The sequence below is a fragment of the Musa acuminata genome, chromosome BXJ2-8 (assembly GCF_036884655.1).
Source record: "Musa acuminata AAA Group cultivar baxijiao chromosome BXJ2-8, Cavendish_Baxijiao_AAA, whole genome shotgun sequence".
NCBI lineage: Eukaryota > Viridiplantae > Streptophyta > Magnoliopsida > Zingiberales > Musaceae > Musa > Musa acuminata.
In genome coordinates, this window is record NC_088345.1 from 44,181,936 (window position 1) to 44,199,762 (window position 17,827).

Here is a 17,827-nt window from a genome sequence, read left to right on the forward strand (position 1 = left end):
TTAGAATAAGCTCAAAACTTAAAGAGGAGAGGAACACTTACCACTTTACATAATTTTACAACTCAAAATCACAAGGCTTTTTGTTCTTTTTTATACTTTAATAAGTAGGAAAGAGTAAGAATTTATAGGCCTAAATGACTTCAAAAATAGAGCAAAAAAAGGTCTTATCCGGGGTTTCCGAGGTATAAGCGGTTTCATCACCTACACCCTTGACAATTGGTAGTATTGTCTAGTCTGGTCCGTACTACCACTTGCCAGACTGACATTGGGTGATACCATTGCTTGACACGGTTTGGGAGAATGTGTCTGGGTGATACCACCGTCTGACATTGGCGATACCATCACTTGACATAGTCTGGGAGATTGTGTATGAGGAGTACCATTGCTTGACCCATATATGGGTCACTAAATAGGCTTCCCAATAGGCCCAACTCAGCTCCAAATCAGGCCCAATGGACCCCTAATTAAATTAGTCTGGTTACACCCGAAACTAACTTACTTAGACCTAGACTATTTCGATCTAGACACAAATGATTACAAGCATATCATTGGTTCATCCAAAGCTTCATTCGATTCTTCGGTGCATCGCCTTCTCCTTCGATGTATTACTCGACCATCTACATGTTGACTTCCCATAACATCCGATCTCCTTAGTGCAATGTCTGATCCTTTTGGCCCGATGCCTGAACTCATTGAACGAAATCCTTTCGACATGTCGATTGGTCCTTCGGCCCGACGTCCAATCTTCTGACATGTTCCACTCCCGCCCATTCTTCCTGCTTTAATTGATTTATCTTTTCACGATAGAAGTTAATCCTACATCACTCAAATGTTGATTAGATCTTAACTTCATCAATTGATTTCATCATCACATATTCAACATAATATTAGATATATAGCTAATATATTATCATTATTTGAAATAATACTGACAAATCGATCGAAAAGATAATCATCATAATTACTGATAAAACTAACTAAAACATGAAGAAGGGTGAGAATGTTTAAATTATTGCATTTTCTTTTTTTTTAAGTTGTGTGGCTCCTTAAAAAAAACAATTTTAGCATTGTTTGACAAAAAAAAGAAAAAGAAAAAAAGAGGGAATGCAACATTGCATTAGACCTACCTCTGGATCATAATAGACCACAAGCACAATTTACATGATTGCATTATATCCATAATCTAAATCAAATTTATATGATCCCACAGTATCTTCGATCTATGTGGTTGAAGTTAAGCTTGGTCAAAACAAATTTGTTATTTGATACAAACAATGCTTCTTTCCATAGTTTGCATATGCTACAATGCCATATAAGACATTTGAATGTTTATATTCATTGCTAAATTAAATGTTAAAAGATACTTAATAAATGTTCATAGACATCCATCTGATGTATAAAAATAATAATAAAAATATTTAGCTACAGATATAATTATTGCCAATGGTAGTTTTGATTTTATCAGAATTTGAAGACAAAATGTAGCTTTGCATCATTAAATTTGAGGTAACATCATCGATAATGCATTATGACTAATCAAAAAATTGCTGTTGAAGACTCTTTCCACGACCTTATACTAGTATTTTTGTATCCTTGTCTCCTTATAATTGTTGTTAGAAGCAACTCCAGAAGAAAGGTTTCCAAGTTCTCCTCTCCTTGGTTCAAGAATCCCTATCAATACCATTGAAGGCTCATGCACTTTGACCACTCTATATGACAAAAGAAATTAACCAACAAATCTGAAAAAAAACTTAAACACAAAATAATTGTGTTTGAGGGTTTCTAGTCATTACGAGAGCACTAAATAATAATAATAATAATAATAATAATAATAATAATAATAATAATAATAATATAATGATAATGATAATGATGATAATAATAATCATAATAATGATGATAATAACAATGGTAATGCATAACCTATCTATTTCATCTCCTCCAAAGCCTGGAAGTATAGATCACAACAATAATAGTAGGAAGGTATTCCAATGAATTTGTGCCACCAGAAATAAGGAGTTGAAAACTCCTAGGATGGGACATTCATGTAACATTTGTCTACCACTAGAAATGTATCTTTCATAAAGATGTGCTCACTTGAAAAAGATTTCTTATTAGCACAGTACATGGATTGCAACTTTCAGTGTGGCTTTATTAGCACAGCTGTAGATAGATTGTGTCTTTGCTAACGATAAAGACATCAATCTTGGAGTCAAGATCTCTAGTTTAAGTAGAGGTTGACCACATTTTGGTTAATTTGAGCCACATTTATAGATTTGACAAAGCTTAAGTAGGACCAATTTTATCAAATAAATTTATGTCATTACATTGATAATCTTTTATTTGTTAGTATGCGAATAATTCTATGCATCCTAGTAATACATACAAATTTATCTCCTAAATAAATTTTATCACTATTAGTCCCAAATTTGATTATCAATCCAAATTTAAAAAATAACTTAGACTCGATCACAATCCTAAATCTTAATATATTATTGGAACTACCGTCAACACAAATTTTAAGAAGAGAAGGAGAATCGATATTATAAATCATCGAGGATGAGCTAGATCATCGTGCCCACATTAAAACCATTACTAAGTTCACTCTAAAATCTTATTTGATATCCAAATCATCTTATTCTCTAAATATAAAATAAGAGACAAGGAGAAAAGAGAAAAAAAAAAAAAAAAACTAGACATGAAATTTTTTTATAATCGAAAAAATATTTCTTGAGTAAAAAAAATTAAGATATTATTTTTTATCTTGATTTATATTTAAATGATAGATCTTAGCATCAATCGTCGTCGTGTGGATATTCATCTGCTAAGTCTTTATATAAAAATAAAAATTTTGTGTTTGATTCTTTCATTAACCATAGGAAAGATCATGAAAATAGAGAGTTTGTCCTTCAAAATATTCCCAACCATTCTTATCTCCTGATTATTTCATTAACCATAGGAGCACCAACAAAGGGAGTGATGACAAGAAAGAAGGTAAATCACATGTACAAGAATGATCTTTGCTCGAAACAACATGGGATTTGATGGATCGTCGAAGATCGTAGAGGGTAAATTTTATTACAATGCGAACTAGGCATTTGATATGATCAAATGTTCTTCCGTGGGGGTGTGTAAAGTACTTCAAAGTTGGCTACCTTCCAAAGCAACGCTATTGACTGCAGTGGCATGTAAAGCATGATTTGATTCCCTCAAACTCTTACAATAAAGTTGACAGTGCTCGTCACTATGATCCATGGCAGCAACTTAAGCTGGACGATAAGGGTTATCCAACTTCTCCTTCAAATGTGTATGACTTTTTTTTTATGTGGATGAGAATGCTACACTACACAAGTGCAGTGTTCATTTTTTCTTCTTATACATACTGTGGATGATGAAGTGCATTGCACCATATAGAAAATTATTTCTTGACCCTAAAGAGTCCATGGAATCTTTCACATGTTATAGTCTGTGATGCAAGGTTTATACCACCAAGTATACGTAGGAGTACATTGATATATTGCATGTTGATCAACAACATAGTATAAGAAGATATCTTTTATATAGTTGGACTCAGTCAAATAGGCCAAGTCAAACTCCATAGATGGAATGAAAACTACTCTTTCTTCTATTTTATATGAAGCTAGCAATGACCTACATGTCTTTTTTCTTAAAGTAAAAAAGTAAAAAAATATTATTATTTATATATTATATTACAGAATTCTCCATCTTTCCAAAGAAAACATTATTTATAAACTCTGTAATGATTTATCAGCCAAAATAAATTTATACACTTCACATTTCAGTAGTAAAATTGTTTTGAATTATTTGTGTGATGCTTTTTGAATCTGATTCTATAATAATGTGTCGAATATCATTTAGTAAAGCTTCTTTCAAACCATCTTGAATCGTCACAGTTTCACAAAACAAATACGATCAGTAAAAAAAATTGGTCGGTAAAATCACGTAAAAAAAACCCTAAATTTGGTCCTTAAAGTCAATTAGAATAATAACTTGACCTACATTTCAAATGATAAGGGTTTTGCAGTTGTTTGAGGGGATTAATTATGAGATAAATCCTGATCTAGGCTTAATACACATGCATCTTGCTTATTAGATTTGGTGTATGTGAATTCATTGAAGGTAAGGAGACTTCCTACAATGAATGGCTACTATTAAAGAGGAGGGGTTATGTCTTTTTCTTGAAATTGAACTGATAATTCGAATATTAGACAAATTTTAAATATCATGAGAGGTACTCTGTTCGTGGTAATTTTTTTTTTCTTAGGTCAGGAAAACACTTATTGTATATTTATTCATTTATAAAAAAAATCATAGCATGCGGTAAACCTGAAAGATTGTATATATATTTATTTATTAAAAAATTCAGCCTTAAATTATTAGGAAAAAGATTTTCATGGGTAAATTGTCCTAAATTAATTGATATTTATTTTTTGGGAAAGAATTATATGGTGCGGGTGACGGGACAGGCAACGCGCAGTTGTCTCCCACGACGATGATCCCCATGCGGGACCCGGAGAGATGTTCCGTATCGCCGTTGATGTGGGACCCGTGAATGCGCTAAGCCCATTCACGGGTTCTGATTGGGGATCATCGTCGGTGAGTGACGGGGCGTATTCCGTCGCTTATGCTGACTCTTCACTGACGCGGCGTTGGACTGTGCAAATCGGACAGAGTAGTATATATCTGCCCGTAACTTTCTCATCCCTCGTGGCACTTCGGGCACGCGTGGGGCTTTCGGGGATAAGAACGTCTTCTCTGCTCGGGGACGCCCAACATTATCCCGCAGCGCTCCCGTTGGCACTTCGGAGACGGCATTCGTACCTACCACCATCGGTGCTCCTCTTCGACCGGAATCGGTTGCAGATCAAGGCATCGGCCGATGGCAACGACTATGGCCCTGCGGTCGTTCGGAAGAAGGACTTCGATAGCGGCGAGGGGTTTCTCCAGTTCGTGTGAGACGGAGAAGGCCGCGAAGGACGGGAAGCCCATCAATCTCTTCTCGGCGATTAACCAGGCCCTCCACATCGCGCTAGACACTGATCCACGGTCGGTCCTTGATCCTCTCGTCGGCTATTTTCTTTTCCGTTTTCGCTTGATCATAAATCGTGTTGGTTCCTTGTTTTGGTATGTGAAAGAAGCCATTTCTGAGCCAACCTAATGTTTCGGAATTTGTTGTGTTGGATTCTTGAAATGTATTGTTTTTTTATGATGCATTGGATCATTGATGATATTTTGGTTATTTGGGAAGGATTTCATATGTTTATGTAGTTTCTTAAAAGTTGCATATATTTAATCTACCGATGCATGTGATTCTTTTTCGAATTTCGTTCTTGAAATTAGTGAAACTATTGGTGGTCGCAAAAAGCATGTTCGAACTACAGTCCTTGGATGAATGAATTGATATGGATTTAAGAAGAACGATACTGGTTATTTCTCATATCGTCTATTTAATCCGATTAAAGTTGCTAAGAAAAAGAGATTAATCCTACTTTGCAATGAATATCGAAACATTCGATATGCTAGTTTTAGATTTGAACCATTAGTTTGGCGTACTGAAGAACAAAACTATGGGGAACACCTGGAAGACCCTGGGACTGGTATGACTATGACCAAATCAAGTTTGCACTTGGATTTTTTAATTGACCAAGTCCCTTTATAGTGTGTTACAACACTTCCTGAATGATTTAATATCTTTATCTGCTGCTGTTCGTATAATTTTCCTCCTTTACACCTTCAAAGTTTGGTGCTACACCAATTGTTTTGCTTTTGTTTTTGTTCTGTTATCCAACAAGCCCCAGCTGCTTTATTTGGAGAAAATTTATCACTTGTTTCATGCTTGTTTGTATTAAAGAGTGATTCTTCCTTCTGGTTCCAGAAATTTTGCATTTTTTCCTTATCTCAAATAAAATAAATCTTATGGGGATTACTTTTTTCCCCAAAGAAAAAGTTTAGTTCTCTAAATTTGACGTACCTAAATCAGAAAATAGTTGAGGGTGACTGAACTTTATAACCTCTTTGGGTTTGGGTACAATGCCACAATTCCCATAAGTTTCCCTAAGAGAATTGCAAAGTTGCCTTAAATAACCTTAAGTGTAAATATGAATACTATTATCAATGAAAAATTTTCATCGCCATGTGTTGGTGCATATGTGAAAATAACATTGTTCACTGCAGTTTCTATATAATTAAATCCCATTGTTACATCCATAACCAGTAACCTAAAAGCAACTGTCAAGTCACAACTAGTGAGTAAAGCATCTGCAATATGTTTCCATTACCTTTCTAAACTGTTAACCTTATCCATAAGCAGCACACTTGAGGCATTAGAAGGAATTCCATAGAATTGAAACATGAATGACACTGTATAGCTGTTTATTTTTGTTGAAATAAATGTTGCAACAACAAACTACCGAAGCCTCTACCTTTCATTAAAGATAATATTCTTTTGATGGGAGATCATTTAGGTACTACATGGACCACTCATGATCCACAATTAATTTTTTACCATTGGTATGTTCATATGTGGCAGCTTAGACGTGCATCGTATTATGTTTTACCAATATGTATTTGGAGAAATAAAAAATTCACTAGGACTTTGGTTCATTCTAATGCTATTTTTTAGGTGGCGGCACTGATTCTTGATGTAATTCGGCTGTTTATTTTAATGTAGCTATCGAATGCATATGCATTTTGCTGAGTAATCAAATTTTCATTGTGTCAGTAACACTATTACCACAGCTTTAGATGAAAGAATGTTTTCTTTGTTTGCTGCTGCCCAACCATGTTATTTCCACTTCTTGATGGTTATTAATCTCAAAAAATAAATTATTTGCAGTGCATATGTCTTTGGAGAAGATGTCAGATTTGGCGGGGTCTTTCGCTGTACAACAGGACTGGCTGATAGATTTGGTAGAAGTAGAGTTTTCAATACTCCCTTGTGTGAACAGGTACTATCTTGATTTTTTTATCTGTTAAATGTTTACACATAGATGACGGAAATTGGCAGATTTAGTACTGAACCCAGAAATTATGATGATTCATTGATTTTACAAAATGAGTGTTCTATGTGTTCTTTGGCTAAATGCTCCTTTTCTCTTTCCAGTGGAATCATGGCTGAAAGATTAGATTTTTTTTATTGTTGCATAATTCTTCTCATTTTAACCTTGTTTTCACAGGGTATTGTTGGATTTGCAATAGGCCTTGCAGCAATGGTACGATGTCTTGTTTTAATATTTTCACCTATATATACATTTTTGAATTTACTTCTTTTCTGTTAATTAGAAATCAATACAAAGTTTGTTGTTTGTGACGTTAGCCATTTTCTTTTTGTGTGTGTCTGATAAGGGGAATCGAGCTATCGCAGAGATCCAGTTTGCAGATTACATTTATCCTGCTTTTGACCAGGCATGTCCTTTGCACTAAGAATGTATTTGTCTATCTGACTCTGTTTTTCATTTGTAAGATAAAGTTCAGTTTGATAGTTTCTAAGAATGTGGTAAGTTCAAGCAGGTCAACTATTTATTTGCTTGATAATGATCAAAAGTGCCTGCTTTAATTTTATCAATAAATAAAAAGAAATCTGGAGAATATCATAAACTTAATCATATCCTCTGTACAGAAATGGAAGTTGAAAATTGATTTTTTGCTTGTAATCAAGGGTGTTTATAGCTATCAATGGATATGTTTTATGTTTTTCCTAACCACTTATCCTTCATAGGACGATTGATATCTAACTTAGATGTTTCATTTAAACAAGATACTTGAGGAAGATCCTAATCTAGAATTGGAATTTGTTATATTGATATTGAAGCATGACTTGCTCAACAAAAGTATGTGGTAAATAATAACATAGAAATAGTCATACCCTAAAATAATTCAACAATTGAAATCATTTTGCAGAAATAAAATTAGCTGTACCTTTGTTATATATTATTTAATTGGTTCACTATCTACCAGGTATAATTAATATAGCTACAACATATAGTTGTTTACTGTCCCACCACATGCAAATTGCAACATCCATGATTCCCACCACCATAAGCCTGAAGCAGAAAATACTTTGCGCTTCAGCTTATAATCATACTTTGCATTTCTTAGTGTTTGAAGTGGATTGGGCTGAGGGCAAGGCTTTAAATACCAATCAGACATCAATCTGATCAGGACCAGTATTGGATCATATACTTGGTATCGATCTGTATTCATTTGGGTGAGGGCCTGTTATTTCTGACTTGGTTGCCATCCCTGGAGTTACTATGCTATATCACCATCATTGAATATTGCTACTGTTGCCCTATTGTGCTTCACCCTGTACCATACAATCTTATATCATGCATAACCTTAAAAATCCAACTCCGCTAGTCACTGCTGCTCCAATGGCTTACTCCACTAAAACCAAGGACTCAGTTATTATTTGTATTTGTTTAGGGAATACCATGACACATATGTATTATTAAGTTTTAAAAGTGGACTCTACATAAATATCTCATTGACCATGTAAAAGCTCTAGGGTACATAGTATTAAGTCAGATTGTTGATTATTGAGTATGATTTTTGACATCCAAAATATTATTAGGCACTACATGCACCGGTCACATCAATGTCTCTCAGGACTTCTGATTCAAAATGAATCTCAGGGACACCACCATGTCATATTTCTTTTCACCTTGCAATTGTTTGCAAATTTTTGACATTTTTATTCCAACTTGTAGATTGTCAATGAGGCAGCAAAATTTAGATATCGAAGCGGGAATGAGTTCAATTGTGGAGGTACCTCTCCTTTTTTTTTATTTTTTATTGGGTTTTAGTTCTTTCATATTCTCCTACTGTTTTACCCCAGGGTTAACAATAAGAACTCCATATGGAGCTGTTGGACATGGTGGTCATTATCATTCACAGTCACCAGAGTCTTTCTTTTGTCATGTGCCTGGTCTAAAGGTTTAGATCCTGATTCCTCTTCATTTCTTTGATTTAAAATAAATTCAATGTTAAATAAATATGTTGTCTAAAGATATAGTGAGTGGCTAACTTGTGTGCTAGTCATCTTTTCCATTTCAGAACTTAAGTTCCCCGCCAAGGTTAGAAAATACCACATCTCAATTACAAAATATATGATCTCAAGTAAATTTCTTTTAGGTGGTGATTCCTCGAAGCCCACAGCAAGCGAAGGGATTGTTGTTATCCTGCATACGCGATCCAAATCCAAGTATATTTTTTGAACCAAAAGTATGAATATCTTTTACATGAATTTTGCTTTCTCTAAATGTCTAGAGATCTTTACTCTGTCATCCCAAAAATGGTTGATTTAGGATATTGTCGCATCTGCTACTTGTTTAGTGGTTGTACAGGTTGGCTGTTGAAGAGGTTCCTGAACATGACTACATGTTGCCTTTATCGGAGGCTGAGGTAAAGCATGCCCTCTCACTAAAGATCATTGCAAAGGAACCTTAAGTTGTCAATGCCTACCACCAGGTGATTCGTCAAGGGAGTGACATCACACTTGTTGGATGGGGAGCTCAGCTTTCTGTATTAGAACAAGCATGTGTTGAAGCTGCAAAGGTCCATTGTTCATCAATGGCTTTCTAATTTTGTGCTTCCAGTAATCTGAGTTTGTGTTCTGGTAGTGAGTACTTATCTAAGATTCATAAGCTCAGTAATCGTAAAAAACACTCTCATTATTAAGCTTCTTAACAAGAAAGTACTTGAACCAAAGATCATATGTGCACTTCTATGACCACATTATGTTCTAAAAGAACTTTTGATAAGATAGTATAAATTATATAAAAGTCTTAAATTTGAGCTGAGATTATATACATTTAAAGACCACTATATCAGTAGTATCTCAACATGGCTTAGAAGCATCTTGATTCCACTGACATAGCATATGTACAGGAGGGAATTTCTTGCGAGCTGATCGATCTGAGAACATTAATTCCCTGGGACAAGGAAACTGTAGAAGCCTCTGTTAGAAAGACTGGGAAGCTTCTTGTAAGATATGTTCTCTATTGAATGTACATGGTTAATTTATCATATCATGGCATTGACAATTATAACTCTGTTCTCATCTCACAGATTAGTCATGAAGCTCCAGTGACTGGAGGATTTGGTGCAGAGATATCTGCTTCCATTGCTGAGAGCTGCTTCTTGAGGGTACAGGATTGTTTAAAAGTTCCATTACTTGTAAAATGCTTACTGCTTAACTCAAGAGTGCACATATCTTGCCTCTACTTTTGCAGATTGGTAACCTCACATAATCTGGTCGGTTAGATTAAACATCAGTGGAAAATAAAACATAATAGCCTGTGACACAAACTTATATGACAAAAAGCCAGGAGAAAATAGAAGGCTATTATCTTTTTGTCTTGACCCATCATAGAGGATAACTCAGAGATCGGTATGGACAAGTAAATAGTCTAGAATCAATGCATTACTGAATAACTGTTCCAGACATCTACTGCAAATTTAGAAGATTAGGTCGGGCAATTTTGTGGGCTGGGACTTTATAAGGCATATGGATTTCCCTTTTGTACAAGTCTTGCATAAGGATCAGGAAACACAGACACATGAATTTGTGAATCTAGTAAGAGCTTGCTAAATGAAATTGGCAGAATTTTGATTAGAGACGAAGCTCTTGATGTGAACTAATGGCCATTGGGATCATTACGCCATTAACGATTAGCTAGGTCAGATTCATTATGGTTGCTTAGTTAAACTATCTAGTAGGTAAGATAAACCAGATGAATCTAGCAATAATTTATTGTCTTGTTCTGTCTTCGGTTCTCGAGTTTTCTCACCATGACTTGAATGTGTTTTGCAGTTGGAAGCTCCTGTAGCAAGAATTTGTGGCCTTGATACACCTTTCCCCCTTGTTTATGAACAATTTTACATGCCTACAAAGAACAAGGTGAGTATATAATCTGAAGCAACACATATCGATCCATGCATATATTTGTATGTCAATTCAATTCTTCATATTTTGTTTTCCAGATCCTGGATGCAATCAAGGCAACAATAAATTACTAAACCATGAAGCAGATGGAACCATTTCATTAAAGCAATAATATGATTGTGGATCCTGTGGAGGTGATCCTGATATGATCCACAAACTGTGTATGTATTGTATGATTTGTTCTTTATAGGGAAGATTTTTATTGGCATCTGCTTCCGCATACTTTAATAAATCCCAATAGTGGTGTTCAAATCAAAAAGCAAACTGATTTAAAACTGGTTTGATCTGAATTGATTCATTAATAATTCAATAATTCAGTTTTGAAGACTATAAATGATTTTAGTTTGGTTAATTGGTTCAAATCGAACCAAACTAAATCGAATCTGTTTTAATTTAAAAATATCAATCGGTTGAATTTAATATTTTTAATTTTTATTCGGTTCAAATTGATTAATCAAACCAGTCTAAAGATTTAATTTTATAAATCTTATTATGTCATTCAATTGGATTAAGATTTTATTTTTTTTAATTGAATTGGATTGGTTTATTTTAAATATATATATTTGAAATTATTAAAAATCATAAATTAATTAACTGGTTAAATGAATTGGATTTATCGATTTTGAATTGATTCAATTAGGTAAATTTGAATCGATTCCTTTCGATTATCTTATTTTAATCAAATTAAATTAAAAATAATAATTTAATTCGATTCAACCTTTAACGATATTCAAATCGGTTCGTTTCGAACCGGTTTGAATACATAAGTCTATGGTATGTCATGGATACGTTGGATCCGAAGCTCATCCAATCATACAATGCACTGCATTGCCATCATGATGATGGGCATCAATATCCATGTCGTCCCTTATGCCATGTCCCTGGCCGTCACTTGCTTTCAAAGACGATAAGAATGAACCCCGCTTTCCTGTTTAATCTTTCCCTTGGTTGGTGAGAGTCGATCGTCAAATCTCTCATCGTGTCTTCCCTCCTCCTCTGTTTTCCATCCTGTGAGAAATCGGGCAACACCGTCACGTCTTTGTCTACGCGATTGTCAGATCTCTCAGTGTTTCTTCCCCCTCTGTTTTCCCTCTTGTGAGAAACCAGGCAACACCGTCGCCTCTTTGTCTGCTAATTTTCTCTTTTTCTTTTGGATTCATTATCGGTCCTGATTCTTGGATGCTAATTTCTTAGATTGTTTATCTTCTTCAGATACCTCTATGCTTTTGGACTTCTTCGTTCTTGGTGTCTCTTTCCATCGTTTTTTATTCTATTTTCCTTATTTCTTGGATCCTCGGTTTCCTTCTTGGCGTTTGTCCCCTCGATCTTATTTTTCTCAGATGCTAATTTCTTTGGTTGTTTCTTTGCTTATTGGTTGATTCGTTCTTGGGGATTCTTTGCCTGATTTTGATTTTAATATGCTACTTTCCTAGATCCTTAAGTTCCTTCTCTTTTGGGGTCCTTTTTTCCTATGCTCTTATCTTATTTTTTGAGACAATTCTTTACTCTTTTGGTTGGTTTGATCTTGATGTTGTTCCTCTATTCGACTATATGTTAAGGTTAGTTTCTCGGATCCACTTCTTTAATCGTCTCGTTGCTTTCGAATCCTTTATTCTCGATCTTATTTCTTTCACATTAGTAAGTTGCATGATAGTAACGGTGCCTTGATCTTCTCCCTAAATCCTTTCTTACTACCAATTTAGTAATTTATTGGTATTTTTATGTGATTCTAAGCTACATTATTGATTGATTCGTTCTTGCTTTTCCTTTTTACTCGATCTTCAATCGTAATGAATCTTTCTTGGATCCTTTTCTTCAGTTATGTCCCTACTTTCGGATTCATCTTTTCCCCCACATTGTTCTCTGTCCTTTTTGCTGGTTCGTTCTTGATGTTCCTCTACTCGACATTTACATATAGATTAGTCTCTTGGTTCCTTTTAGTCGCTTTGCAGTTCTTAGATCCTTTCTTCTTGATATTTTCTGTTTGATTTGTGTTCCTCTACGTCTCACTTGATCTCAGCGAAGTAGATGACATCTCGATCTTCTCTCTGAATTCTTTCCTCTTATTAATTTAGTGGTTTCTTGAAATTTTATGTGGATTTTTAAGCCACACTTGACGCGGGTCCTTTCATTCGTGAGGAAGGTTTCCTGTTCTTTTCCTGAAATTTTATTTCTCAATCAAGACTTTATTCTTTCTCGGGAGGTTTTTCTTTTTTTTTCTTGCTACTACCAAATGAATAATCCATCATCATCTATTAATCAAGATTCTCGAACAGTAGTACAAATCACAAAGAAAGCTAGTAGCTCATTGCAGTATGGTTCGTTTATTAGATTGCGAATTGTCTACACATCACGTTTTAGATCCGATGATAAAATGTCACTGCAGTTAATGGGTTTACTAGTTGTGCCGTGATATGCAAACACACAAAGGGTATAAAACAAGTCTTGTTACAAAATTGAAATTGAAATCTATTAGATTTGGAAATGATCAAATCTTGTGGTAGGTTCGGCTAAATTTAATTTGTATCAATTGAAATATCCTTAGATTAAGGTGTATTTTAACTCATATAATTTTGGGCATGGACCTTTTAAGTCAATATGATTTATTCATATCTAAAATAATTCATATATTTTTAAAAACATGTAAGTTTTTTTCGTCAAATTTGAGTTAACATAACGTGACATATTGATTCATAATAAATCATTAATATAATAATATATATAATTTATGATTAAGATCTATTTTAGCTCATGTTGTTTTGACCATAAACTTATATTTTAAAAAATATAGCATATAAGCTTCTCTCATTAATTTCTCATCAATTTTGAGTTAACAAATATAAATAAACTATTAATGACGAGAGGGGGCATCATTATGTCGTGGAAGCAACTACCAGACACTAACATCTGTTAACTTAGAACTTAGACTTGACGGAAGGAATTTATTCGTTATGAGCTAAAATATAGGTCTAAAATCATATGAGCTAAAATTAATCTTAATCCTAAATTATATGTGTCATTATATTAATAATTTATTATGAATCTACATGTAAGTAAATTATAATATCTATTAACTTAGACTTGATGGGACGAGCTTATATAATACGTTTTTTAAAATATAAGAATTATTTTAGATATAAGTAAATCATAAAAACTTAAGAGGTCCATGATAGCATAATTTTTTTATTGAAATAAACTAGCATAGTCTCAATTTTTGCTTATATTGTTTTGATACGTAATACTTTATATGGTCTGATATTTATATCATTTTTGTGTTTATTATACTGCTGTTTAGGACGACTTCCACGAGAATTTATCATATTCTTGTAACCTTACTCTTCTTCTTGGAAGATGCTATGAGCATTACAAGGGCAACGTAGGGACTTTGCAGGGCGAAGGCAATCGCGGGTCGTGCGGGACCAAGGTAAAATGATTATTTATGAAAAAAAATATTGTGTGATAAAATTTTAAAATAAAAGTTTTTCTCAAAAATTCTTCTCTCTCTCTCTCTCTCTCTCTCTCTCTCTATATATATATATATATATATATATATATATTATATACATATATATATATATATATTATATACATATATATATATACATATATATATATGTATACATATATATATATATATACATATATATATATGTATACATATATATATATATATATATATATATATATTATATATACATATATATAAAGGTTATCTTAAAACTTTGACTTATATTTTTTTGATACATTATACTTTATATAGTTTGAAATTTATATCATTTTAATGGTTGTTTTTATTATAATGCTGTTTAGTGTGACTCAGACAAGAATTTATTATATTCTCGAGACATTTTACTCTTCTTGGAAGATGCCACTGGCGGCTGATGATCAAGTCTTCAACGCTTTCGAAGGGACATCAAACACATGTAGCTGAAATGGGAGGAGCAGCGGAAACAAGCAGCTGTTGCAACAACGCAAAGTAGGTGCCTTCTTTATTCGAACTGTAGAAGCACTTGTGGGTGAGCTAATTTATCCTTCTCGCTCCCATCCTCGTTCACCTAAACAGGATTCCCTACCGACAAGCTCAACAACTCACTCAAAACCCGGCAAATTTGAAGACAAGCTGCCATCCCTTCTCTTCTTCTTCCCGCCGGCGCTCCGGACCGGGCATGAACACGCTCTCCGGCTGCGCATTGAGCACCTCTTCCACTTCCTCCGCCGGGACGCCGAAGGCCATCGCCTTCGCCGCCCTGTCGAGTCTGTTCAGCACGTTGTTCCTCCCCGCGAGGTAGTACCTCCGGTTGTTCTCCGAGCGTATCCCGAAGCAGAGGACCTGAAGGTTTTCGTTCGCAGCGGCCACGGCTGCCGCCGGGTGCCCTGCGGGGATCACGAACACCGACCCACGGGAGACTCGCGATCTCACGGTCCGATAGTGGACGCGCTGCTCTCCTTGGGATCCCGTCTCCTCCTGGGTTCTGCGTCGCTCGGCGGAGCGGTGGGGACAAGCCATCTCGATGTAGCCTCTTCCTTCCACCACCATGGCCAACTTGGTCGACCGGGTGTCGTAGTTTGGAGCCATCATTGATCGCTACACATAACAACCGCAGAGGATGAATGATGTGAACGACTCTTACAGTGTGCATATAACAGTGCACAAAAAGAGAGGAGTGAGATCACCTCGCTGATGTTAGCAATGGATACGTCCACATTCAGATCCTGGAGCATCTCGCACTCGTTACCTGTGGCCTCGTGTAGTTGACCATGCCCATTCGAATGAGAAGGGCTGTTCTCCAGCAGATTGTATGGCTCATTTGAGAGCCCACTCTCAGTATTGGATTCACTCAATGCTCTGATCTGATCCTCGGTTATCTTTATGATTTCCCCCTTCCTCTGGCTCCTAAACACCCTCTCTAGTTTATCCCACGGAGTCTACAGATCAAACACAGTACGGTTAAAGTCCTAAAGTGGGAAGAGTCGATGAGAAAATGGGGATGGAAGCAGATCGGAACCGACATTGAAGGCAGCTTCCAGTACTTCGTTGCTAAAACTGGTGTAGAAGGTCTGTGGATTCCTCCCGGCTGCACCATGGTACTCCTACGTCAAAGAAACCATGAGTCCTTCACATTGCACCGAGGATCTAATCCAAAGGAGCGCACTGAATCCAATCTACCTCAATGTGCCCGGGAGTCGAGATGGGGTGGAGGAGCATGGCGACTCGGAGCCTCTCATTACTGGCTTTGTTGATGGCATACACGATCACCCCCGCCGGAACCCTCATGATGTCTCCTCTCTTGATATCGTGTAACTCTCGCCTCTCCTCGTGCAGCAGTGTTATCGTCCCACGCCCTGCACGTGACGGCCATGACATTACGTACGTAGAGACCAGTGGGCTTAGATCAAAGCTTGCATGCATCGACTGGTATACCTTGCATTACGTAAACCACCTGTTCGGCGTCCCAATGGCAGGGCATGATAAAAGTATGTGGCTCCGCCTCCAACACCGCCAGGCGGTAGTTGTCGACGCCCAGCAAGTGGTCGGATCTCCGAGCAAACCTCTCCAGCACCTCCAAACGGCCGTGCTCCGTTCTGCTCCACTGCTGGTAGCTCCGCCGGCCGAAGTAGTAAGGGTTGTGCTCTTTTCCAGCTTCTTGCTTGCCGGAATGGTCTAAGCACCGGTGCACGCATAGCTTCCTCTGCTGCTGCTCCGGGATGCCTCTGCACTCCATGACGCAACGCTTCTTCTCTGGATCAGATTTGGAGGATGAAGCCAAGAGGCAGCTGGAGGAGAGGAGCAAGAGGAGAAGTGGGAAGAGGAAGGCGTCGACTCTGCTGGTGGCCATTTCGCTTTGGCTTCTGGTCTTTGCGGGAGATGTGAGATGCAATGTGCATGGCGAAGCGGATATTTATAGAGTTGAGGGGAGAGAGAGAGAGAGATAGAGAGAGAGAGAGAGAGAGAGAGAGAGAGGTGGAAGAGAGCGAAGCAAGTTCGCCTCACGATGTGCATGGCTCGGGGTGGAGGGAGTTCACGTGGAGAGTGGATTTGGTCGTCGGCCGCCGAGTCGTAGGCCACCTGATTACATTGACGACAGAAGTTTCGGAAGTGAACAGTCTTGGATGCTTGAGATCGATCATATTTGCTACAACTGAAACCCTATGTATTCCATATGGTGTTTCAGCCGTGTTACAGGAGACTGAAATGTTATCGACGAATAAAGCTACAAGCTCAGATTCAGAGCCCAGTGAGTGCTCAATCTTCTCTGATCTGGTGGTATGATCAGTTGACTGCTTTCTTTCATTTCCCTGTCAACAAAAAGCTATCATTTAGACATAAATGCCTTGTTGTGCATGTGTAACCATGTCAAGGCAATTGCTGTGGAACAGCTCCACTTGCATGCTCCTCAAGGCTTCAATCATGTTAATATAATCTTGATCTCACTGACATACGATCTGGCTACAACAATGCTTCTTGGTCTTTTGTTGATCTTTCATCTTTCCTGGGCCTTCTTACCTCCTGGCATCAATGAGACTTCAAGTACTTCTTCCTTGTCCATAGTTTGATCACAGTTCACACAGAATGTTGTGATTTGACAGTTACACCTACTCTCTTTTGTCTTCTTCTTTGTCTAACTCTATAGGAAAACAATGGGAGTTAAATAACCAGACTTGAGTTGGTAACATTTTAGACCATGACCAAACTTGCAGGTCATGAACATAGACATGGCCTTGTCTTGGCTCTCCATTCTCCACTGATAGCCTCAATCTCATCATCATGTCAAACTGATGCTAAAGACTGACATTTGACAATACAAAATAATAGCAGTCACCTGCAATTATTAGCAGCTTGATAGCAAATTCGGAGGGGGT

The 17,827-nt window shown here is 36.5% G+C and overlaps 2 protein-coding genes and 1 long non-coding RNA gene across 3 annotated transcripts; 2 read left to right on the forward strand and 1 right to left on the reverse strand.

The window, feature by feature from the left end:
* The first annotated feature begins 4,751 nt into the window (after positions 1–4,751).
* Positions 4,752–11,174, forward strand: LOC103995099 (2-oxoisovalerate dehydrogenase subunit beta 1, mitochondrial). The gene is made up of 13 exons (XM_009415607.3): positions 4,752–5,067; positions 6,857–6,968; positions 7,197–7,232; positions 7,366–7,425; positions 8,730–8,787; positions 8,858–8,955; positions 9,154–9,243; positions 9,355–9,423; positions 9,490–9,576; positions 9,910–10,005; positions 10,090–10,167; positions 10,835–10,921; positions 11,005–11,174. The coding sequence occupies exons 1-13, from the start codon at positions 4,901–4,903 to the stop codon at positions 11,038–11,040; spliced, it is 1,074 nt and encodes a 357-aa protein (XP_009413882.2). The 5' UTR covers positions 4,752–4,900; the 3' UTR covers positions 11,041–11,174.
* Positions 11,175–11,924: 750 nt separating this feature from the next.
* On the forward strand, positions 11,925–15,169 carry LOC135619575 (uncharacterized). Its single transcript, XR_010489413.1, has 4 exons — positions 11,925–12,061; positions 14,262–14,390; positions 14,777–14,942; positions 15,030–15,169. It is a non-coding gene; the product is annotated as an uncharacterized LOC135619575 (long non-coding RNA).
* On the reverse strand, positions 14,928–16,873 carry LOC135619574 (vicilin Cor a 11.0101-like). Its single transcript, XM_065121712.1, has 5 exons — positions 16,389–16,873; positions 16,134–16,309; positions 15,977–16,057; positions 15,641–15,892; positions 14,928–15,551 (listed from the first exon to the last, which is right to left on the reverse strand). The coding sequence occupies exons 1-5, from the start codon at positions 16,801–16,803 to the stop codon at positions 15,060–15,062; spliced, it is 1,416 nt and encodes a 471-aa protein (XP_064977784.1). The 5' UTR covers positions 16,804–16,873; the 3' UTR covers positions 14,928–15,059.
* Between the last annotated feature and the right edge of the window lie 954 nt (positions 16,874–17,827).

Coding starts and splice junctions, on each gene's coding strand:
- LOC103995099 (XM_009415607.3), top strand. CDS start 4,901: ATGGCAACGACTATGGCCCTGCGGTCGTTCGGAAGAAGGACTTCGATA. Junction 9,424..9,489: donor TGCCTTTATCGGAGGCTGAG/GTAAAGCATGCC, acceptor GCCTACCACCAG/GTGATTCGTCAAGGGAGTGA. Junction 10,168..10,834: donor CTGAGAGCTGCTTCTTGAGG/GTACAGGATTGT, acceptor TGTGTTTTGCAG/TTGGAAGCTCCTGTAGCAAG.
- LOC135619574 (XM_065121712.1), bottom strand. CDS start 16,803: ATGGCCACCAGCAGAGTCGACGCCTTCCTCTTCCCACTTCTCCTCTTG. Junction 16,058..16,133: donor CGACTCCCGGGCACATTGAG/GTAGATTGGATT, acceptor TCTTTGACGTAG/GAGTACCATGGTGCAGCCGG. Junction 15,893..15,976: donor TACTGGAAGCTGCCTTCAAT/GTCGGTTCCGAT, acceptor TTTGATCTGTAG/ACTCCGTGGGATAAACTAGA.